The sequence below is a fragment of the Andrographis paniculata genome, unplaced genomic scaffold (genome assembly GCF_009805555.1).
Source record: "Andrographis paniculata isolate CXL003 unplaced genomic scaffold, ASM980555v1 Contig69END, whole genome shotgun sequence".
Classification (NCBI taxonomy): Eukaryota; Viridiplantae; Streptophyta; class Magnoliopsida; order Lamiales; family Acanthaceae; genus Andrographis; species Andrographis paniculata.
In genome coordinates this window covers 7046686-7071520 of record NW_026137605.1, presented here as the reverse complement: position 1 = coordinate 7071520, position 24835 = coordinate 7046686, and the positions used below count along the sequence as shown (strand labels likewise).

General features: G+C 31.0%; 4 protein-coding genes across 4 annotated transcripts; 2 read left to right on the top strand and 2 right to left on the bottom strand.

Annotated features, from left to right (window-relative positions):
* Positions 1-3878: 3878 nt before the first annotated feature.
* On the top strand, positions 3879-5471 carry LOC127263418 (homeobox-leucine zipper protein ATHB-13-like). The gene is made up of 3 exons (XM_051292427.1): positions 3879-4283; positions 4403-4800; positions 4895-5471. Exons 1-3 carry the CDS (start codon positions 4181-4183, stop codon positions 5189-5191), a joined length of 798 nt encoding a protein of 265 aa, XP_051148384.1. The 5' UTR covers positions 3879-4180; the 3' UTR covers positions 5192-5471.
* Positions 5472-12835: 7364 nt separating this feature from the next.
* On the top strand, positions 12836-13822 carry LOC127263419 (uncharacterized). Its single transcript, XM_051292428.1, has one exon. It carries the CDS (start codon positions 13027-13029, stop codon positions 13621-13623), a length of 597 nt encoding a protein of 198 aa, XP_051148385.1. The 5' UTR covers positions 12836-13026; the 3' UTR covers positions 13624-13822.
* A 2694-nt stretch (positions 13823-16516) lies between these two features.
* On the bottom strand, positions 16517-18470 carry LOC127263864 (SNF1-related protein kinase regulatory subunit gamma-1-like). Its single transcript, XM_051293133.1, has 6 exons — positions 18322-18470; positions 18051-18224; positions 17742-17968; positions 17385-17651; positions 17108-17280; positions 16517-17039 (listed from the first exon to the last, which is right to left on the bottom strand). Exons 2-6 carry the CDS (start codon positions 18220-18222, stop codon positions 16784-16786), a joined length of 1095 nt encoding a protein of 364 aa, XP_051149090.1. The 5' UTR covers positions 18223-18224; positions 18322-18470; the 3' UTR covers positions 16517-16783.
* A 157-nt stretch (positions 18471-18627) lies between these two features.
* On the bottom strand, positions 18628-22535 carry LOC127263865 (single-stranded DNA-binding protein WHY1, chloroplastic-like). The gene is made up of 7 exons (XM_051293134.1): positions 22133-22535; positions 21502-21599; positions 21298-21390; positions 19454-19548; positions 19137-19210; positions 18950-19038; positions 18628-18855 (listed from the first exon to the last, which is right to left on the bottom strand). The coding sequence occupies exons 1-7, from the start codon at positions 22395-22397 to the stop codon at positions 18748-18750; spliced, it is 822 nt and encodes a 273-aa protein (XP_051149091.1). The 5' UTR covers positions 22398-22535; the 3' UTR covers positions 18628-18747.
* Between the last annotated feature and the right edge of the window lie 2300 nt (positions 22536-24835).

Here is a 24835-nt window from a genome sequence, read left to right as displayed (position 1 = left end):
ATGGTTTCATGTGTTCCAACAACTCTTACACAATTATACACTTTCCTCAATTTCTTTTGGAATACTTTAAATACTTTTGGGGTATACACACTTACGGTATGTCCAGTAGCTGAATTGACATTGGGAGAACAGGTTCACCGGTACATGCTTTCAGATTGGTCTGCAACTGTGTATATCGACGAAATTCGATCATATTTTCAAACTTTTTAAAAAATATCTGTAAGTTGTTCTTCAAACTGACATATATTTAACGACACTATTAATAGTTTCACTACATTGTATTGTCGTAATATCAACACACAAAATTTGATGATCATATACCAAATCCCATTTTTCTTTCATTTTGACTAATTTTCTCAACTAGGCATTTTCCACCATATTATATTGAACCAGCATTTCATCTCATTCATGCAAAAATTCATTATCTTCATCAAAATTGTAAATACATCTCCCAAAATCATGCGTAAAATTTTAGGTGAAAAAAATCGAGAGTGGAAATAAAATTCGACTTAGGCGGGGTAGAAACCGAAGTGAAGGAAAAAATTAGAATGGCCTTGAACTCGGTCACGGAAGGAGTGGGAAGAAAAAATGCAATATAAGAAAATATTACTTGGCGTCTATAGCGTCGGCGGCAAGGGCCTGGGTCGGACGGTGAAGTCGGATTTGAGGAACGCAAAGGGAATAAGGGAAGGAACGAGTAGGGAGGGAAGAGAGGGGACTGATGTACAATATCAAATAAATTAATAAGATTTTGATTTAAAACAAAATAAAAATATATAATTTAACAAGTTCAACAACTAATTTTATTTTGATTAAATCGATCGACTGGTTATTGTCTCCATTGTTCTTTTCACAAGGCTATTGTCTCCACTGTTCTTTTCCTATTTCGGTAATAGAAAGCATCATTCCGGTGGAAGATTATCAACTCGGCGCGACGGTGAAGAAAACTCGACTTCAATGGCCGGAGAGAGGAAAAATCGATGAAGAAGAACGACGAACTCGTGTGCATGTACAGAGAAAATAATAAAAGAGTTGCGAAGAGAAGAATAAATTTGGTTGCGATTCGGCCTCAACTGCACTAGGCACACACGAGGCTCTATCAAAAAATTGCCCTCAAAACCTATTGCATTGTGCAACTTCATTTTTTATGGGAAGGATCGAGTGACTCGAAAGATTTAAGATGAGCCTCTCAATTTGAACCACTCTCTATTTGATATGCTTTAATTAGCTTGATGACTTGGCTTAGACTTGCACTCTCCACTATATTATTTTATTTCTCTCTTTTATTGTCCGATAAATTTATATAGAATTTATAATTTTATTTATTCGTAATTTTATTATTTTTACTTTTATTATTTGTTACTATTTTTCTACTTATTACTCCCCGTAGATACAAAAATTTAGGAGGGTATAATTAGTAAATAATTAAAAATATATTAGTAACAATAATTATCATATAATACATTAAAATTAAAATAACTTATGAGTATAATTAAAATTAAAAATATTATAAATTAAATTTTTTAAAAATAAGATGAAAGTGTATAATTATTTTTTAAAAAAAGGAAACTGACAAGACAAAATAAATGGGACGATGAAAATGGAAAGGTGGATATGAGAAGTGAGACGGAGAGAGTATTTTTCATCAATTATTTAATAATTTTTTTATAATATTTCACTTTATTATTTATTTGTGTCATTTTATATTAAATTATCATTATTTCCAAGTTTTTGTATCTAAGAAAAATGACATAATTTGTTCGGATGGAATGAGTATTATCCGACAAAGAAAACCCCAATTACAATATGTACTTTGGACAAATATAAGTAGTCCATTTAATTTGAGGAAGGAAGATTATAAATACACTTTTTCCTCTCAATTTTTAATATTTCTTTAACTCAATTTTTTCAAATTTTACTACATTTTCGGAAAAAAAAAAAAAAAAAATTCATTTCACAAAATATTTCATCAAACATTATTTTAATATTAAACCTAAATTAATTTTTTCAAACTCAACCAAAAGAAACAGACCAAATTGAAATTGAAAGGAATGGGTTTGGTTTCAGTTTAGGACACCATGGGAAAAACGCCACCACGAACTCCTTTAATTTTGTTTGTATATACTTAGTAGTATATGGAGACATGTAATTAATTAACATCGGTCTCTCATAATTAATCACCCCTAGCTCGCTCTTACGTTAATTCTTACATACACGTACATCAATTAAGCAATAATTAAGATTATGAGGTAGGAATGAGAAAGAAGAAATGAATTAACGAAGGAGGAAATCATATGTATATGTTTGAGAAATTGATAATATATAGGCATCTGATCTGATCTGATCTGAAATATGATGGGGAGAGCAGTAGTGTAATGGAATGTGGAAATGGGCAGAGAGACAGACAGAGGTGGATGGAAGAAGGAAGCATCACGACAAAGCTTGGTTAGGGTTAATTAATATATCTTGAAAATTACACTACACACCAAGCACCAGAATCATATCCTCTCCTCCTACACACACAAATATATATATCCACGTGTCTATATATATATATATATATATATATATATGTCGATGGGGGATGGGGTGGGGTGAGTAGTGCAGGAGGAGAGCATCGATCATCTTCTTCTTCATCAGCAACCTGGCCTGCCATCTTGCACGATGCTTGTTCCTCAATTAGGCAGCAATCTCTTCTCTGGACCCCACTCTTCCAGTCGGGTGGGGTGGGGTGGGGGTGGGGTGGGGTGGGGTGGCATGCAGCCTTCGATTTTCTTTATTTTTTATTTTTTATATGAAAACTCATAATTATTATTTTTCGAATATGTTTTGAAAGTTCAAGTTAGTAGCCTGCAAATTAGGTTTAGTCACACCAAACGAATTCTTTGTGGCAAGCTAGACGGCGTTGGGGATTAAACCCATCATTTCATAGTTATATGTTCACCCACATTTTCTTACGTGACTTTTTCTTAACCATTTTTTTTTTTTTTTATGACGTGAGAATCCGGAGCTACTATCCAAAAGCACGTATTGGTTAAACTCCCGGTCGGACCTAATACCTTGCAAACTAAACTTCTTCTTAGCTTTTCATTTTAGATGCACTTGTTCACTTTCTTTATCTTCTTTTTTTTTTTTTTGGATTTTTAGTATGATGAAAATTGATCTAAAATAAATTATAGATATAACAGAAATTTTAATATTATACATGTATTTTGATTTATTATATACATTTTTTTAATAAATAGAATTCAAAATTTTGAGAAAATTTGGGCGTGGGCCATGGCGGCTTGGCTGACCTCAAACTCTACATTGCATTAATAGCTGTTATATATATATTATCTTATGCTGAATATTTGAGTTTTCCATTTTTTGATATTTTATAGTAAATATTTAATTTTTTTTTTAAATTTTTTATTTTTGTATAAAATATTTATATCTTTTATTATTATTTTTGAAAAATTGTAATTGAAAAATAGTGTTGTAAGAGTGGATGAATATGTCTTTAAACTTGATGTTAGGGGGTTCCAAGGCAACAATCCCATCCGATGTTGGAATATTACTACATGCACTCACTCACTCACTTCTACGGTGGGGTTGGTTTGGTTTGGTAATTGATTGGATTTGGATATATGTAAAATATTTATTATATATTTATCAAGTGGAGATGAACATCTACAACCAAGATTTGATACACACATCACATGTGTTGGTTTTACTTTTATGTATATATATACAAATTTCATAGTGCCAACTGTCGTGTATTTAGACAAAATGTATATGCAGCACAGCAGCAGCTCCCTAAATTAAATTCACATCCCAAAAATAACACTCACAACTAATCAAATTTCAATTTATTAATACCAAAAAGAAAAATACACATCAAATCAATTCAGAGAAAAGAGAAAGACCCAACCCAACCCACCTGATATTGAATGAATTCTCTCTCTTTGTCTTTAGACATATCTAATATATACACAGGAGGGTTTTCAATAGTTCCATAATAGTGCTAATGCTGCAGGGACAAGGTCCAACAATGGCGTCCGCAGTTCAATTCATCAGTGCTGTGATGAGATGAGATGAGATATATGATCGATCGTATACACATCTTCTTAATCATTCCACCACCACTATTATAGCAGTGTCATAATAGCTAGTTTGTGTGATCCATGTTTGATGAAGCATGGGCAGCTTCTTCCACTCCAATTTCCTGCTACAAAGCAGCAGCAGCAGCAACCCTCACGACGTCAATTCTCTCCCTCCCATTCCCCCTCAAGAATTCCACGGTGCGTAACGTAATCACAATTCACAATTTACAGATCAGATCGGATCGGATCAGATCAGATCGCCCCTTACCTTTCCCCAAAATTAGGTTTTCAATTAATCAATAATGAATTGATTGCAGATACAGGAGCAGCTGCGGGAGTGATGGCGGCGGCGGCGGCGGCGCTGGGGAAGAGATCGTTGTTCCCGGCGGCGGAGATTATCTGCGAAGACGAGGAGGAGGTGTCGGACGACGGGTTTCAGGTCGGCGAGAAGAAGCGGCGGCTAAACCTCGAGCAAGTTAAGACACTGGAGAAGAACTTCGAGCTGGGGAACAAGCTGGAGCCGGAGCGGAAGATGCAGCTGGCTCGGAGCCTGGGGCTGCAGCCGCGCCAGGTGGCGATCTGGTTCCAGAACCGGCGGGCCCGCTGGAAGACCAAGCAGCTCGAGAAGGACTACGAGCTGCTCAAGCGCCAGTTCGACGCCGTCAAGGCTCACAACGACTCGCTCCTCGCCCATAACCAGAAGCTCCACGCCGAGGTCGATACGGCGTCATACGCTCCTGTTATTATTTAATTTATTTAATTAATTATATTTTTCATTGATTACTGGGTGTGTAATGTAAAATTTGCAGATTGTGGCGATGAAGAACGGGGAGCCGACGGAGTCGATAAATCTGAACAAAGAGACAGAAGGGTCGTCGAGCAACAGGAGCGAGAACACATCGGAAATAATAAAGCTCGACATTTCCAGCACCACAGCAGATCCATCTGCAAAACGGACCCAAAGTCATCATCATAATCTTTTTCCTTGTTCTTCTTCCAGGGGGGCAGCAGAGAATTCGGACAACAATAACCTCTGCAATATGTTCGTGGGGATGGAGGATCAGACAGGGTTTTGGCCATGGCTGGAGCAGCACAACTTCAATTGATTGTATATCAGTATATCATCATCATCATCATCAAGCATTGCATCAATGATATATGATTGCATGACGCGATCATTCGAGGGAGTGAGACTATATATATATATATATATATATATATATTTATTATTTGTTGTTTTGATCGATACCTTGTTCAATTCATTAGCCTGTTTTTTGTTGTACAAATTAATTAAAGCTGTCTGTCTGTATGCATTCTTATTCAAATTCTCCTAAATTATATGCTTAAGTTTCTTGGAGGTATGATGCAATAAAGTTAATTAGTTAATTAATTGTAGCATTTTAAATTCTGCATCAATTGCATGAGTCTCTATAAGCTTTAGTTTATTTTATTTTGGGTTACTTTTTGGCACATGAGATTTAATATACAGTTATAAAAAGTAACAAACATTAGGTATATTCTCACCAATATGTTCTATTTAATTGGGAAGGCAACATTCTGCCCAAGATAAACCATAGGATAATGATTGGCTACTTTAGTACAATACAAGTAATCATAAAACTTATACACTAACATATATATTTTTATAAAATGGGAAGATGTAAGAAAAGGACAAAAATAATGAAGTGGTAGTAGTAGTAGTAGTAGTTTCTTGCAAGAAATTAGGCAGGCCAAATTAATTCTTTCAGGTTCACTTGATTGCAACATCAAGAATAATTAAATAGTTAAATCCCATCTGGAAGAATCTAATGGATGGATCAACCATGGCCAGCTGATGCAAAAAAATAAAAAATAAAAATGGTGTGATAACAAAATTTCACCAAAAAATTTAAATAAATAAATAAATATTAACATTTATATATGTATATATATATATTTAAAATGTGGATAGAATCAAGCAAAGCAGGGAAGAGGACAAACACAATTGGGAAATGGTCATTCTGGTGAATGTGACATTGCCTACAGTTTTCTTCTTTCTTGTCCTCACAGCTGACACTGATACCCCATTAATATATATATATATATGTGTATATATTATATCAATATAGTTATATTTTTATAATAAAAATAATAATAATTAGTAATAGAATATTAAATTCCTTTTGGTAATGGGGTTTGAGTGTGTTACACTCTTGCATCCTTTTTTCAGCTCTTGCTCAATTTTAGCTTTCATTTCATTTGATCTATATACGTGTGTGTGAGTGTGAATTTCTATGAATTTTTCATATAAATTTTGAGTGAAATTGGCCAATGAATATATATATATATATATACCGACACATTTAAAACATCAGTAAAAGAAAAAAGGTAAATAGTATATGTAATGTAATAAATCATACTATATCTATTAAATGAAAATGTATATATATATTATTTGGCAATCGAATACTTTGTCAGTGATTGGTTTTTCCTCTAAAGGGGTGCCCTTATTCTAAGGGGTGTGCAATCCCCACCCCACCCCACCCCTCCCCACCCCCTCAAAATTCAAAAATAATGGAAACCACCTTGTTTAAATAAACAAGAAAATTCGAACTTCTATTCTTACCAAACCCTATATTATTCATTGAAAATATTGTTAAAAATGTACACAATATTTGCATTACATGTTAAAACTATATGAAGGATGGATATGTTCATAATTTACTCCTTTTAATAATTGAAAAATAAACTCATTTACTTTTAATAAATTTTAATATGAAGTGTATTTTTTGTCTTTTATAATAAAAAAAAAAATAAAAGAATGATAAGAGGTAGTAAAAATTATATTTTCCTAAAAATGAAACAACCTTATTGTTTTTTTATTTATTTATTTTTTTTAAAAAAAAAAAGCAATATTTTTTTTTATGACAATGAGTATTAAATACCTAAGTCCCACTCAAAATATCAATTCAAAATTCTCTTTTCATTTAAAAATATTTTTTTTTAATTCAAAATTTCTCGAATAAAAACACACTAAAATATCTAAAACAAAAGTGAGACATCCGATTGATCGATTCTTTTATTTTTATTTTTAAAAAGCCTTGAAAATTACAGAAATTAGATGAAAATATTATGTCATTTAAAAAATAAATAATTGAAGGGACATTAGACAGAGATAGAATATTAGTTGAATATGAATAATTAATTAATGAATGTAACATATAAGTAATAAGAAAGAATCTTGAAGTGATATTTGTGTATATATTGTTTGGACAGGCAACAGGCAGACATTAATTAAATTAAAAAGAAGAGATTTTAAAAGGAGGATCAATCTGGGATCATGTGCAAACTCTATATAATATGTAGCTGGACGACTTTTCTAACTAATTAATTAAAGGTTTTTTTAAAAAAAATAAAATAATAAAAAAAGAAATAATATTCTAGTGGAAAAATGCACACAACATTATTCCAAGTGGCCACATGCATGATCTGTTCCAAAAATTAAATAATACATATTCATTATATATAATTTCAAGAGTTAATTGAAATTAAATTTCTGACGTAAATACTGCAGATATTTGAATAATTAATTGGATAAATTATATCACATATTCATAAAAACAAAAGGGAAAAAAAATATATATATATAGCAAAGAGAACATGAATAATATTGGTTGGATTTTTCAAAAAATAAAAATAAATATATTATACACATTTATTATTTTGATATTTTCTACATAATTTTCTATAACTCAGGAAAAAAAAATATATATCTTTTCAAACTATTTTACTAAATACAAATTTGTTATGTTTGTTTAATTGTGGTTTAAAATTGATTTATATTTTTATTTAAATAATATTTTGATGTGATATTTTATAGAAATATATATATATTATTGAAAACTGCAAATTGTAATGAGAGATTTCATAGCCGGACGATGTTAAATGTCTCTTACAAATATAAGATATTAACAAAATTGAGTGACTACTTAGACCATAAAAAAAACAAAATCTACAATCATATTCTTCAAGTCTTCTCTCTTTGCCACGTCATATTACATCAGATTAAGAATTCATTCAATTTTTACTTACACTGTAGAATCGAGTTGTGCTTTTCTCAAATTTTTCTTTTCTACATCAACAAATTTATTATTTTGTTTAATACAAATTTTATATAACTTTTTTAATAGAATATATTATGTATACATTATAATATTTTCATTTAATAAAAAACTTTTAATGATAAATTATTTAATAATAAATTTAAAAAAATTAATAAGTAAAATTTATATATACATATAAAGTTATGATTATTAAAAAAAAAATCATTTTCATTATTATCTAAAATATAACATTTTATAATACAGTATTTAAAACTAAAATAAATTATATAGTAATTCTTTTGTAAAATAAAAATAAAAAAATATAATTTTATAGAATATTTTATATTTTCTATTTAGTTTTATATATTAGATAAAAAATATATAAATTAAATTAAATATAATACATAATTATATTAAAATATAATGTGGATGAGAAGAGGGAAAATAATGAAATATTTTTATGTCATTCGGACAGGAGAACAGTTTTATCAATTTTATTTTTTATTTTCTATTTTTTGAAATTCTCCATAGGTTAAGAATATCACATTATCACTAAAAAAAAATACAGATTACTCACAGAAAAATCCGTGAGAAATTTGTAAGTAATCAGTTTACTCACGGAATTTCGTCCGTGAATATTATATTAGTAAATACCTTGTAGGTAATTACTCATGAGAAAAATATGTGATAATAATTATTCACCATATTACTTATAGAATTTTGTTCGTGCGTAAAATATAATTACTAATGGACTTTGTCTCTAAGTAAATTTACTAACATAACAAATTTTGTGAATAATCTTGTGAGTAAAAATTAGCAAACTTCCTTATTTGCGATGGAATAATTCTATGAGTAATTTCGTGAGTAATTTACTTACAAATTTTTCCTTGGCATATGTTAATATGATGCTTGAGACAAAATAATTTTCGTGAGTAACCCGACCCCCTCAAAAATTTATACTTCGATCTATCCATACATGTCTCAAACTATATTATGACAACACAAATTCAAACCATTAAGTAAATCGAATCATGCCAAATATCAAATAAACAAAATACGAATGAATCACATGATATTTATAGTTCATAGTTCCATAATCGATGAATAGTACAAAAAAATTGTAAACATAATCGAGGTCGTGGTAGCGCCGTAGAACGCTTATCCTCTTTAGCAGTTGCATGATCATCAGGGCATATGTATTAAGTTTGAAAATACAAAAATCTCACTTTGTTCATCAAATTGTTGATCTAATAATGAACACATATGAATTAAGCTAGCAAGAAAAAGATAAGCAAACTCTGAAAGGTTAATATCACGATCCACAATAAATTTTTGAGAAAACGCAACAAGAAAAAGTCATCATCAATGATTTCTAAAACCTCAAAACCCTAACATGGATTAAAGGCTCTATACAATAGCTCGCCGCAAAACCAGTGACCGTTATTAGTTCTGTAGGGGATGGTGAATTTGTTGAAGCACATTGGGTGTACATCGTTGAGTGAAAGGATCTTCTAATGGTATTTTTTCTCGATCACGTCGGTAATTTTTCCAGAGTCTTCAATTCCTCTGGATTCATTCGTAGCTATCTGCAAATCTTATGCTTCTGCTTTTTGTTCCTCCATCATCGATAAAGTAATAAAATCGAATCCTCAAATTAACAAAAATTTTTTAATAAGATTATACCAAGATATTTGAAACTTAATTCACGAAATCACGATTACAGCTCAATCTACAAATAAACACGAAAAAGAAAAATATATTGCCTTTAAAATATCATTTCCCACCAAAAATCTGCATTGCTAAAAATATATTCTCATAGCAACCGCCGAAAGCTTGCCGCCATCGCCACCGAAAGCTAGCCGTCGAAACCTCTCCGTTGCCGCCGCCATCTCTGTCACAATGTGAGTGTGAGTGTGTGCTCGCAATTGTTTGTGTGTGTGGCGAGCTGGTGTGTGGACAACGGTTTAAAGTGAATTTCACTATGAACGCAATTAACTTAAAATATAAGATTAAAAAAATAATACTAATAATTTAATATATATATATATATATACATATATGAATTGCGGAAAAACAAACTATTTTTGTCTGGCTCCAAGGGTCTCATTTGCTTTTTGCGAGTTGATATTTAAATATTAATTATTATATCAAAATGTAGTACAAATTAAGAAAAAATTGCAAAAAAGTAAAGTGAAAATATTTTTCCAATTTTTTCATCAGTGTCTTGTAATACTAATAGAATGATATTTGTACAAAAAATTATACAAATATAAAGATATTTTTAATGTTAAGTACAATGACACAAAAGATAAATGTAACTTTTAGAGGTTGGCGAGTATTTGAGATTATTGGTTAAGTTTACGATATTAATTAATTTACTTTATTGAATGTGATAAATGAAGATAAAGAAAAAGTATGAATTATAATTGATAAGTAGTATAAAATAAAAATTCTTCAAATAAAATTTATAAAATATTTTTTATTTATGTATTTATAATTTGTGAACTTATTTTTTAGATTTTATTAAGTTAATAATATATGTTTTTTTTAGAATAATAAATTGATAATTTATTTTCTTATTAGAAAAAAATTTTGACAATTTATATTTTTAGAAAAAAATTTAACGTTCAAATAATTCTTGTTTGTTGTCATTAAATTACAAATGACTATAAATTTATAAGATATAGTTGATAATTTATTTTTAGTTACAAAATTAAATTTTGGTAATTGAATGATAAATTTTACTACAAAAATAATTTAAAGTAAAGAAAATTGCGGAAAAATATTAATTTTTCGTAGATGGTGTATGAGCCAAGTGAAAAGTGAGATTGAGATATTAATTTTATAATTACTCACATAATGTAATTTTGTGAGTAATTTTGTCGATAATTACTAACAGAAATAGATTATATAACTAATTTTGTGAGTAAATTACTTACTAAAATGTATTTTGTGAGTAATTCTATAATAAATAAGGAGGGATTTAATTTTGTCCCTAATTTCGTCCAGAATTACTCATATAATTCGAAGACAATAAATTATTATATATTTGGGATTATTGCACCACAAATTAAAAATATTACTGAGCATATTTGTTATGTGCATTTGGTGGTCTTAGATTGATATTAAGATATTACTAATTTTTTATTAATATTAATTCTATATTTTAAAATTCTATTTAATGTAAGATCTACATAATCTTTTATTTGTATTTTCAATATTTTTTGTCGACTATGGTATTTATTATATTATCATTAATAGATTTGTTTGATTTTGTGATTGCTTTCTAATATGAACATATTTTTTCTCCATATACGTATTTTTATAGACTTTAATTTTATATTACTTTTATTTATTTGTCTCTAAATGTTTATTTGTGAACTGTGTTGTATTGAAAAAATCTCAATTAAAAAAGTCATAGTTTTAAGCTCTTATATTGCAAATTATGATTTTTTTTTTATTATTTATCAACTTTTCCACCGAATTAGAAAAATTATAAAAATATTGGATATACATATATATATTTATTTATATTTTCTGAATTATATATAAATAAGTTTATTTATATTTTCTTTTTATATATATTTTTTTAAAATATAATTATAGAATAATAATGACTTAAATAGTAGATAATAATATTAATTTAAATTAAATGTATAAATATATATAAAATGATCGCATAATTGAAAAAAATATTATAAACTTAATTACATAAAAATCATTACTCTCTTTGTTTCATATCTATATAGTCATTTGCTTCTTGAACGGAGTTTTAAAAATATTAGTATTATATTGGAATAAAGTAAAAATAAGGGTAAAAAGATTAAATTATCCTTATTAGTATTGTATGATATAAACGTAATGACATTTGTGTAATATATTATAAATTTGAAGGGTATTTGTAATGTTAGGTAAATAGTACAAACACTAAAAAACTAAATGGATACTTTGTTATGTGACGGACCAAAATAGAAAAATTGATAGATTGTTAAGGGACGGAGAGAGTATTATTTATCATCATATTATCTAAAAGAAAAAGTATTTGATGTTATATAAATTAAATAAATTGTGATGAATCAACTAATAAATTTAATTGACGTATTTATTAAATTATAGAATAATAATTGAAATAAATAGTATATAATAATATAAATATAAATTAAATATAATTATATAAAAATAAATTGCTTAATTTAAAAGATATATAAATATAAAAATATTTTAACACAATTTTATTACATTCATTGTATGAAAAATAAAAAGTTTTATTTAAAATATGTAGCTACTTAGATACATATTGATGTCGATAATGACATTATTATTATTCAAAGTACGTTTCGTGATATATAATACTTTCAACTTTTAATAGAATATGGAATGGTGACATTTGTTGTTTTGCACGTAGATTTTTTGAATATTAGTATCGTGTAATATAAAAAATAATGGTATTTGTGTAATATATTGTAAGTTGAAAGAGTATTTATTATATTAAATAAGCAGTAAATTACTAAATTAAAAAATTATAACCTTAATTACGAAACGAACGAAAATAAAAAAATAGTAATTTTTCAACAAGAAGAGAGTATTTAATTCTCAAGGCCCAAGCAAATAGGGTATATTCCATAAAGGCCCAAATTTGGTCTGTTTTAGACGCCCAAAAATTTGCTGAAACGAGGGGAGGAATGGAGCTCAACTCCGGGAGTCTCCAAGCATCGGTCAATATCCGGCGAAAATCCAGATTCATTGGCTGAGATTTTGCCACGTCGGCATGCCCTATCCACCCAAAATCAACCAACTAAAACCTCCTCCTTCCACAACCACTCCTCCTCCATCGCCCGCCACACCCATCCTCCATTCCCATGGCCATCGCCGCCACCTCCGCCGCCTGTCCGCCGTTCCCGGCCGTCCCCCACCCTTCCTCCGCCGCACTTCTCTCCGCCAGGCCCAATCCCAAATTCTCCTCCTCCCTCCGCCCAATCACCAAGCTCCACGCGTCCTCCTCCACATCAAAGCCCCTCGCCAGAAAGGGCGGCGGCGCCCGCGAAGGTGAAAGCATCTTCTTCGACGGCGGCGCTCACTACGGCGACCTGGTGGTGAACCTCCTCCTTGGGTTCACTCTGCTGTGGCTCCCGTTGACGGTGGCCGCCGCCTTCAGGGCCTTCTTTTTGAGGTACAGATTCAGCAACCTGCGGGTAACGGTCATCTCAGGGCTGACCGGTCAGGACAGAAGCGACTTCTCGTATGACGTCATCAAGGACGTTCAGGTGGTTCCGAGGTTTATTGGCGAGTGGGGCGACATTGTCATTACCCTCAAAGATGGAACCAAAGTCGATCTTCGCAGTGTCCCCAAGTTCAGGGAGATTGCCAAATACTGCCTCAGCCGTTCCTCCGCCGGCGCCGCCGCCGCCGCCGCCGACAACTCCCTCGGCGTGGCTGCCCCTAAAGGATTTGATTGAACCAACAAAGGAAACAACATACTACATCAGTGACCTTCTGAATTTTATTACATTATTTTGTCCGAGAGACTACACTTTATTGCACTTCGTAAACACAAGTTTCTCTGCTTCATTACATTAACAACAAATTACCTTAATTTTATTTTTTTTTGGTTATGTGAAATGTACATTATGCTCCATTTGAATAGGCTTTTGTTGATTTTTGGAGTTTTTAAAGAAATTTGAGTGTTAAAGAATAAAAATCTGAAATTATCTCTTTCGATCGTAAAAATAATTAAATATTTATAATGATATACAAATCATCAAATTCTACGGATCTCTTATTATAAATTAATATAATATATTGTTTATAAATAATAATAATAAAATATTAATATTTGAATTAATCTTGTATAAATGTAGTCTCTTCATCTCTATAATCATCTCTTAAATGATTATGGGTTGCTTTTTATAGCAGTGTTTTTAAATATTAATATAATATTGATATGTAAATACAAATTAAATAAAAGTGATAAGATATAACTTTATTAATATTGTACGATATAAAATAATAATATTTATGTAATATATTATAAATTATAAGTAATATTTTTAATATTAAATAGATAGTAAAATTATAAAAAGTGAATAATTTATTATGAGGGAGATCAAAATGAAAAAATAAATAATATTTCTTTAATTCACTAAATAATTTTCTTATTAGTCATTTTAGTCTATTCAAATTCATTTTTTTCATTTTTTTTTAAAAAAATAATTTTTTTATTAAATACCAAAGTATTTTTACTTATTATTATTATTATATTTTTCATATTATTTTTCAAAGATGAAATGAATATTATATTAATTTATTATATTATATATCTATAAAATACTAATTTACATTTATAAAATTTAAACAAAAAATTTATCAGGGACAAAAGGAGTGTAAATAGTTTGAATAAATATATATTTTGTTATAAAATTTTTTTTAAAAAAAATAATTTATTTATTTATAAATAAATATTTTTTGCATTGATGAATAGTTCTAAATACTTAGGGTGTGTTTGTTTTGGGGATTTTCCCCTAATTATACTATTTATCCAAAAAAAAATTTCAAAAATGTCAAATCAAACACCTATTTTTTCTTTTTTATATTATATTAAAAATCAATGTTATATTCAAAATATTATATCAACACCTGTTTATATCACATCATACAACTATTCAAATAAAAAATTTTAATATTCAAATTCTAATACAAAATCCAAACCCCCAAACAAAACACCCCAAGGGCAAAGTATACAGTATTGGAGTTGAAAATTTTTGAATATTTATCGGATAATTTTATTAGAAAAAGTTAAAAACAAAAGAACACATATAGTTTAAATTATACTCCCGTCTAGCTACAAAGTATACATATTTCTATTTTTGGACATTCAATTACAAAGTAATAATTTCATTAATACTTCACTTTTTTTTATAAATACTCTTGCTTTACATCACATCATTACTTTTATACCAAAAAAATAAGAGCAAAAATGTCATTATACTATTTTTACCTACTCAATGCCAAAAATAAATAAATGTATACTTATTGTTTAAACGGACGGGAGTAATACTAATAAAATTTTGAATTAAATAATTGTTTCGTACTATATAAATATATATATTGATATAATATTTTAAAAGATAAAATTAAATTTTGATATAATATAAAATATATATTTAAGGGGAAAAAAATAATTAATTTCAATATAATCAAAATGTATGAATTTTGTTCTCAATATAATAAAATCCATTAATTTAATTTTATTAAAAACAATTTCAATTAATTTTGACCTCATCGTTGAAAAACTAACGAATATTGTTGATGTGTACTTTAACAGGAATGACGAGAAGCTGACCTGAAAACATCTAGGTCGTCTACAATTATCCACGGTTTTGTATTTTTTTTGTTATATATTTTTTTAAAAAATAATATTTTGAATTAAGAATAGTTAGATGCAGTTAAAAGGAAAAAAAAAACCAATAATAATCTCAATATAATTAAATATATCAATTTTGGTTCCAATATAAAAATTCATAGCGTTATATTCTTTTGAAAAATTTTGTTTAACATTTTATTATTCACCAAAATGTTTCCACTTACAAACATTCAATTAAACAATTATTTTTTATTTTTTTTTATGTTATATTAAAAATTAATTTATAATCAAAATATCATGAACCTAATGTGATTCATACGGTAGAAAAAAAAGACATGGAAATAATGCGATAGTGTACGTCTTGAAATTGTATTGAAATGCAAAGAATAATTTTTGGTAAATATAAAGATTATTATTGATTTTTTTCATTTTAATTGTAGTTCTTCTAAATTCAAAATATATATTCCCTCAGTTTCATTTCAACTCAAAGTACTCTTTTAATTATTTTCGTATATCCCACTCTAAAATATTTCTTTTCTGTTTTAGTAAAAATATTCAAATACGAATATAAAAATATCCTTAACTTTTATCTAAATTACAAACATACTATTACACATGCAATTACTTTTTACATAAGATAAAAATATCAAAACATCTTACATACTTCTACTCACTAATAAAATACTATTATTTTTTAATTACTACAAAACCCCCAAAGGAACATGGAGTATATTTTTAAAAAATATACCTTAAAAAAATTAAAATTTTAGACAAAATATATATATATATATACACAATTATGTAAAATTGAACACTAGCGTGTGACTATACACAGCTATATAGCAACATAATTATATATAATTATACATAATCGGTGCATCTTATCATATTCCAAGTCGTGTGTTGTTTCCAAGTCAGGAATTTTTGTTTGATCGTATAATTTCCAAATCAACTGTGTTAAGTCCAGTTCAGCAATTTTTGTTAAACGGTGGAACCGATACTTTTTTTTTTTTTTTTTAATATATTGGAACCAAAATAAATATTTTTGGCTGCAGATAAGAGTTCATGAGAAGTATGAACACTACTACAACCCAAGGAAGACAAGACAGACATATGCTACATACAAGGCAGATCCAACCATAGTAATTAGCAACTGCTCTGCCAAATCCTCTGCATAATAAGACCCTCCCTCACTTACAATTCACCCACCCTCCCCCCAACCTAAAATCTATACTACTACTGGTATAAGTATATTATTACCGATTCAGCCCCTCCTGTCCGCCAAACCCGAAGAAATTCTCGAAGAATTTCGCGGGCTCATTAATGAAGCACGAGATCACATCCCTCAGCGTAATCACTCCCACAAGAACCTCATCATCTCCAACCACATAAATTCTGTGAACCGCCATCGAAGCAAGTGCTTCGATCACGTCGCCTAGAGTCGAATCCGGCTTGCACGTTTTCAGTTTGTCCGAACCAATGCTACTTATGAAGTCCTTCACAGTAAGCTCCCTGAAGATTGATATTTCAGATTCCACCATTTTATGCTCAAAATCAAACAGCTACACACATTATCAGACCTGAATTTGGGAGATAGCTCAGTATTGTACAGTAAGTACTGAACATCTCTTACACTTATGGAGCTTTGAATCTTCTTCGTTCCGCTCTCGATTACAGGCAGACCGCCGATTTGTTTGTCCTTCATCTGCTTAAATGCTTCCAGGATCAAATCGCTGTCCTGGACAGTCACAAGCTGTCCTAATCCACATTCAACATCAGCATCCAACCATACATAAATGTCTTACACTAATGCTCAATTAACCAAAAATGATCCATCCAAATCAATTGTATTTGTACCTGATCGGGGGACATGAAAGGCAGGCCAAGATCCGACAAGTGACAGGCAGAGATGTAGTCGAACCAGTCCCTCCCTTTGCATCGATGGAGCCCTGTCACCACTGCAGATTGAGTTATGTAGTTCTGAATCGACCCGTTGCCCTGTTCGATCAGGGGTACGTTCCTAAGCCTGTACTTGGAAAGCAGTAGCATTACGCTCAGCATCGAGCTGTCCGGCGACACCGGAACAAATGGCGCCCAACGGTATGTTTTCAGGATCGACATAACCTGCAAATTACATATCCAGACCTCGTCAGTTTCATCAAATGGGGACATCGTATTAGTAGTCTACTGTCTTTATTTCAACAGGAATTTTACTGTCGTGGACTTGCAGGGCTCCTGACTAAGCACGTCGGCGGCTGCGCATTCGGTATTCGCGAGCACCCAGAGGATAATAGCAGAGTAATCCAGGATTCCCAAATACCGTTTCTTCCAATCCGTGTCGTCGGCGAAGGCAGGATTGGTCACGGGGGCGGACAGGATGTTGGAATCCGACAGGATCTTGACGGCGTCGACGATGAGCGTGTCGGCCGGAATCTCGATCACTGTCAATCGATCGAATACCATAAACATATATATATATATATATATTATGAAATGTTCATAGATTAGGGATGGGTCTTTCACCTTTGCCGCCGGGGACGTGCGGGAACGACGAGACGGGGATTCTTGCAAAGGAACCCGTCAGAGATTCCTGTAATGAACGAGGTAGCTTCTTCTTGCTTTGCACCATCTGGAAATAGGCATCGTTGCTCTGTAAATCGTCACTCGTCCTGGGTCCTCCTTGTATGCTAGCCATTTCTGCGAAACAATTTCGATCGATCAATCTTGCACGAGCTGGTTCGGATATTACGATGATTGAATTGAAAGAAAACAAGAACAGACAGAATTTCATTACCTCAGTCGTCGAAGAGTGGAAGGCAAATCAGAAGAGGGTTTTCTCTCCTAGGTCGTTTCCGGACGAAGGTGTGAGCCCTGAAGAAAATGGATCAGTCTTTTTGCTTACTTACCGTGGGTAAACGCGAGCCCGCCACGTGTACAGAAAAGTACACGTGTTACAACCTCGTACACGCTTTTATCCTATCTAAGTAAGGAAATGGGGAAAACTTATTCCTACTAATTTACAAATTTGCCACGTGCAATTATCAACACTGTGAAGTGCATCCATTAAAGCCAGAAAGCCAGAAAAATGACATTCGCAAGCAACATCAACAACGACTAATAAATTAGAACACGAATATCACAAAACAAAACAAGAACTTAAACAAGCAGTAACAGAAGTTTTTTTTTTTAGAGTCATCATCCATAATCAGCATTTACTCTCTCATCTGTTCCATTCTAACTCTGCACCCGATCTGTTCGTCCGGGTCGGATCCTCCGGTTTTGTGGAGCTTGCAAATGTATGCCAGCCTAAGAGGTACGGCACAATGAACTGCAAGGGACAGGACAGGACAGGACAACAAGTTTGAGCAATGCCAAGAAATAGCCGAAACAATAATCGGACAAGCACAAAAGGATCATCTTACATTAAATGATGATACTAAAACAGCGAATTCTGCTTTAGTGATCGGGATGTAAATGCTCTCGTCCGAGTTGATTAGCTTGTTCTGGACACCTACAAATAAATGGATCAGCAAAATCGTGGATTCGAGATACTAAGCACATTATAGAAAAATGTTGACAAAAATTTCAAGGGCATGTTTAGGGATCTACTGAGGTTGAAGAAGTGGCCATGGCCGTCCGGCAGGGGTTCGACTTTCAATACTTTCCTCACCTTACCTTCATCGCTGCAAAATTAAAGCAACGAATGAAGGCTTCACAGATATAGGCATATGTATGGTAACTAGCAAGATCAAACAGTCGAATGACGACCCCCTAGCAAGAAATATACTTGAGAAGAATGATCAAATGCAGAGAAGTTTAGAGTGAGGTTACTATGCATGATTATTTGATCTTTATGTTTTAGAGTTCAGACGTCGAAAAAGTTAAATCAGACAGAATATTTGTCTCTACACATAAGAAGTTCTTGCCTCTTTCCTTTGTAAGGGTCATGAAAGAACTCAAAAGAATCTCTTGCTCCAAGGCTGAGTACATTTCCTATTTCAGTCACTGATAGAGAGAACACCTGAAAAGTGGAAATGCAAGTTGTTATGAGAGGGGGAAATGGCAGACAAAGCAGAATTAGATACACAATTGCACCGAGTTAAATTAATATTTCAAATAATGTAACAGATAACTAATTAAAAGCAAAGAAGACTTTTAGAGAATTGAACAGATAATTAGTTAAGAGCAGAGAACCATTTCTCTAATATACTCACATCAGCCATTGTATTGTTGTATTTTGTTTCAAGATTACACGATACTATATGAAGATACGAAGGTATCGAGTTGAAGTTCTCAATAATCACCATGGGATAGCCTCAACCCAAGCACCCATGTTTGGTGCATTAGGGGACAGAATGCATAAAACTAATCAGGAGAAGATTAGCTTGCCATTTGCACAGACTATCAGTGATCACCATGGATCTCGAGACTATTAATTTCAATGAAAGAAAATCACGACTCTACCAAACTGGCGGGCCATCCACCTTTTTCTATTGTGTAGAAATCACTGTTGACAAAAACTACCAATACGATATATGGCTCATTCTAGGTAGTGATCACCAGATAATCAGCTAGAAGCTCACCCAGGTCTTGTTCATAATCCAGAGAACCCCAAGTTCACATCACACGTGCTGTACGAGTATGAGCTAATAAATCCCTACTCCTTTCTCTTCAATAAACTTGAATAGATGTATCATTATCTAATAGAAGTATCTCTTACAGCATTGACTAGGTTATCATCAACTAGTTCCCAAGGTAAGCTAGAGGTATGGATTGAGAGCCTAGGATGCCTAGAGCTAAACATACTAGCCGTAGTGTAATCCTTCTTTCCCCCTGGTATGCAGCCATCCTCCTAAGGAGAAAGTGTTCACTTCAATCAACTCAGTTTTTATTAAGAAAACCAATGGCATAATATATATCATATTCTTAGCTTGTCAGCAAAATACATTCACAGAGAACTAGACTATTTTCCTCTTTTTCCTTTAGAAAGTAAAAATAAAAGAGGGTACTTTCAAGGTAACTATTTATTTCATTAGCAAGATTGTAGCAGTCTAAGCACTAAGAAGCAGATATTCCGCTCCAATCGCTAACCTTTCCATTTCCCCTTAACAAACTCACTCCCTTTGGCCACAAGAGTGTCACCAAATTGCATATCTTTCATATATAACAAATTTAAGCAAAAGTGTCCCAACTTCTAATATTTGGGTTGTCCAAAGTACGGATCAACAAATCGAATGCCATGACTAAAATAAATCTCAACAAATCCATAGAAATTTTGTAAAGATGATTATTTAGTGTTTAACTATAATTAGTCTCTAAAACCTAAAATTCAAGCTACTACTCGAGATTACACTTACTTAATTATTGGATGTGAGACATTAGCCACATATCATACTTCTAATTCTCTCAATACACCACAATCACGTGCAGGCAGGTTCCTTCACAAAGCCTAAGCATGCAAACCTCTTTTTCATCAATGAGTACAGTGAAAATTCAAACACGGGAATACTCCTACTCTCATACCATGTAGAAACTAGTAATACTTATTTGATGTATCATGCAAAGTAAACAAAATTTCATATAATATTACAAGGTTCAGAAACTTGAAATAAAGACCAACAACTTAAGTTGGCTCATGTTATTTATTTGTGGTAGGATAATAGGGCCTTCTTCAAACTTCTGATTTTCTCGAGAAAATCCAGTAACATGCTCAATTGCATCAACATAATGCTTAGGTAAGCAAACAGAAAATAGAAAGGTAATTAATTACCTGCTTTCTACTCCAATCATACTGGCGAACACCGGATGCTGGTGCAAATTGGAGCATTACAAACCCCTCCTTTGACAGCTTAAATGCCCCAGACTAGACAATATATGGCCAACGAGTTCACATAAATCTACTAAGGATATCAACAATCGAATAACAGAAACATTATGGGATTAACTGCAAGCAGTAAGGATTGTTCATAAATACATCCAAGGGAGTGAACTCTGGGGGCCGTGGCTCCACTGTCAGCGCAGCTTTCCCTTTGTAGATCGTGTATCCAACATAAACCCTTGGTGGCATTTTCTCTATGAAAAATTAATCCATTACAATATTACATAAAATCTATATTTCACCAAATATTGAAGAAGAATGTGATTCCTGTTTTCTTGACCAAAGATGAAATTAGACATTATAAAAAGCACACTCAAATTGCACTTTCACAATAATGGCTGCGTGATATGTTAAATCTAACCTATTTAGCATTGAATTGAACTTAATAAGCATTATTTCTCTACTTCAAAATCATAATCAAACTATTTGTCTGAAGGCTACCGAACTTTAAGCATTTACAGACATCAGGAAATAATCAAAACATAAAAACCTTCCGAAACTCCCAATGCAAGAAATATGAACGTCTGGCATTCTACACGAATTTCTACACCTTTCAAAACCTTTCTATTCCATTTAATTTATGCTGTGCAGCATAAATTACATATCATAAATTCACCTCAAGCAGGTTCTATATCTCCAACATTTGTGGAACATGAATATGTAGATTCGAACTTTACACCCAATAAGATATGCACATAACTAAATAAATAAGTCATATAGAAACCACCTGGCTGGGAGTGAAAATTAGAGCTATGTGAAGGAAACTTCTGCTGCTGATACTGCTGCTCTTCAGGAGTCAAGTATTGGGACCTAACACTAACATTGATGTTCCTGGAGGACTTCCCATCCCATATGGAGCTAGAAATCGCAAATTTTCTTTTGCTGAAACGAACTGCGGTTGGTATTGCAAATCTAAAACAGGAAACGTTACTGAGGTTTTCAACTGTGAATCCCCCAACTTTTTGGATCAGAGGTAAATTCAGGTTCTGCATTGCAAATTCCCTTCACTTTAGTATCATATGAAGTAGGTTTTTGAGAGGGTTTTGTAAAGAAGTCGCTGTGGAATTTGGACAGACCTCTGATGAAAGAGATTGAAAATGCTCTGAGGAGAATGGATACGTAAATCGGAAGTGCCAAAAAGCGCTTTGCCCTATCTATCTCGCGTTTCTGTTATCAGACAGAAACAATAATCATTGTCTTTTTTTCAAGAACTCATTACCTTTGTAAATATAATTATTTTAAATTTTCATCTTTTTCAAAAATCGATTACCTTCAAAAAAAAAAATAATAATAAAAATTAATTAAATATTATTTTTATTTTTTTAAAATCTTAAAATTTTAAATTTTAAATTCAATAAAAATTATCTATAAATATATTTAAAACTCATTAATCTATCATATTTTAAAATTAATTTTTTTGTCTCTAATTTTTTCTATTTCAAATTTTAAAATAATAAATTATATGATTTAAATTATTAAAATTTACATAGATTATTATTTAAAAATTAAGTTATAATATTATATAAAAATATTATTAGACAATAAATATAAATCTATGTATAAATAGATAAATTATTTTTATTATATTACTACATAATAAAAATATATAAAAATAAATAAATTATTGTAAGTATTATAAAATAGTAAAGGTACTTAATTGAAAATAATTAACTACAACTAATGATAAAAAAAGTAATTTGAATATTGAAATGAATATGACGTGAATGAAAGAGATAAATAAAATAATAGTTTAGAGGTAACAACTATAGCAGATGCTCTCAAATATAAGTATCATATATAAATTATATTTTTAATAAATATTTAAATTTTAACTTACATTTTTATATAATTTATAAAATTATTAAATTTGAATTAATATAAAAATAATTGTTAACTTTTGTTGTATGTGTGCTCAAAAGTCTATTGTACTATTTATTTTTGCAGCATAAACATTATACAAAGAAATAAAATAAAATGTTCTTATGTAACATAATTAAATTGGGTTTATTGGACTATTCAATATCAATTATTCAAAAGTTGTATAGAGAAGAAGCTTATACAGAGGAATCCAATCTATAAGAAGTCGAATCTCATATTCTTTTATTATTCTAATTTAAAAGAATTTATTATTAGATTTCATCCGTGCACAATTAGTACACATGGAATCACTTTTCTAAATTTCTGTATCCTATAGGACTTATTTTTATACAATTAAAAATATGTCATTTTCATATTTTCAATGAAAACCGAAGAGAAAAGAGTGCTCCTATTTTGTTATGTTCTTTAATCGTATTCTTCTTGATTTCATATGGTATCAGAGCAGATTATGTGATTTTAGAGATTTATCATGTCTCATATTTTACCTCAAATGAAATCCTTTAACCAAGCAATAATTGTTGAAACAGTTCGTACCGCTGAAGCAACAGCTTCATTTGGAATTGAAATTGTCTCCACACAGTAAGCTTACTTGCCCAAAGCTTTGTTGTTAACTAATGGAAATCAACCAAATCTATGTCTATCCTCAGTCCCTCTTAACGGAAATAATTACTTCACCTGGTCTTGTAGAGTGTGGAATGCACTCATTACCAAAGGAAAAAATGAGTTCCTTACTGGAAAGTTATCCAAACTAGGGGAGGACAGTCCAGGGTATAAAGCATGGCTAAATGTAGATGCATTGATCAAAACTTGGTTGATCAACTCTATGATTCTATAACTTGAAGGCGTATTATCTTTGTCTCCGCAGCCAAAGAACTTTGGAAGAACATTAAAGAAAAGTATGAGCAATCAAATGGCTCAATTTTCCATCAACTCAATTCATCACTTACATTTCTAAAGTAAAGTGATGATTCCATTGCTGCTTATACTACCAAGCTTCAAGAACTTTAGCAACAATTACTAACCATTGATCCACCTTCTAAGAGTGTTCATGTAAAGCTCACTCAAAACTCATGAAAAGGTAAATCATGAGTTTTGGGAGATTTAAAAATATCTTTAAGATACAAAAAAATGATATATCTATAAAATAAAAATAATATTGTGCGTGTTCATGTAGTAACTCCAAAAACTTTGTCAAAAATAAATAAAAAAAATTCTTTAACCGGTGAGTGTCCAGGTCGAACTCAGAGAATATGCAAATATCTTATATTTAATTAAAAAAATGCAATGAGTTAATGCAATCGAAAGGGCTGAAAAGATAAATACGTGGAAATTAAATTGAACTAAAAAACAATAAAATATACGTATCTCGAAGATAATAGAATGAGACATTTGTGTGTGACTTTTGCGTTCCTCAATGGCTATATTTATATGGATGAAATGAGCGGGATGACAATGGTGTGATAGCGGATAATATATGTATAATTGCGGGACGGTTCGGTGGAACGAACGTGATCATACTTTTTCGCTTAAACTTGACTTTTGACTCGGTTAG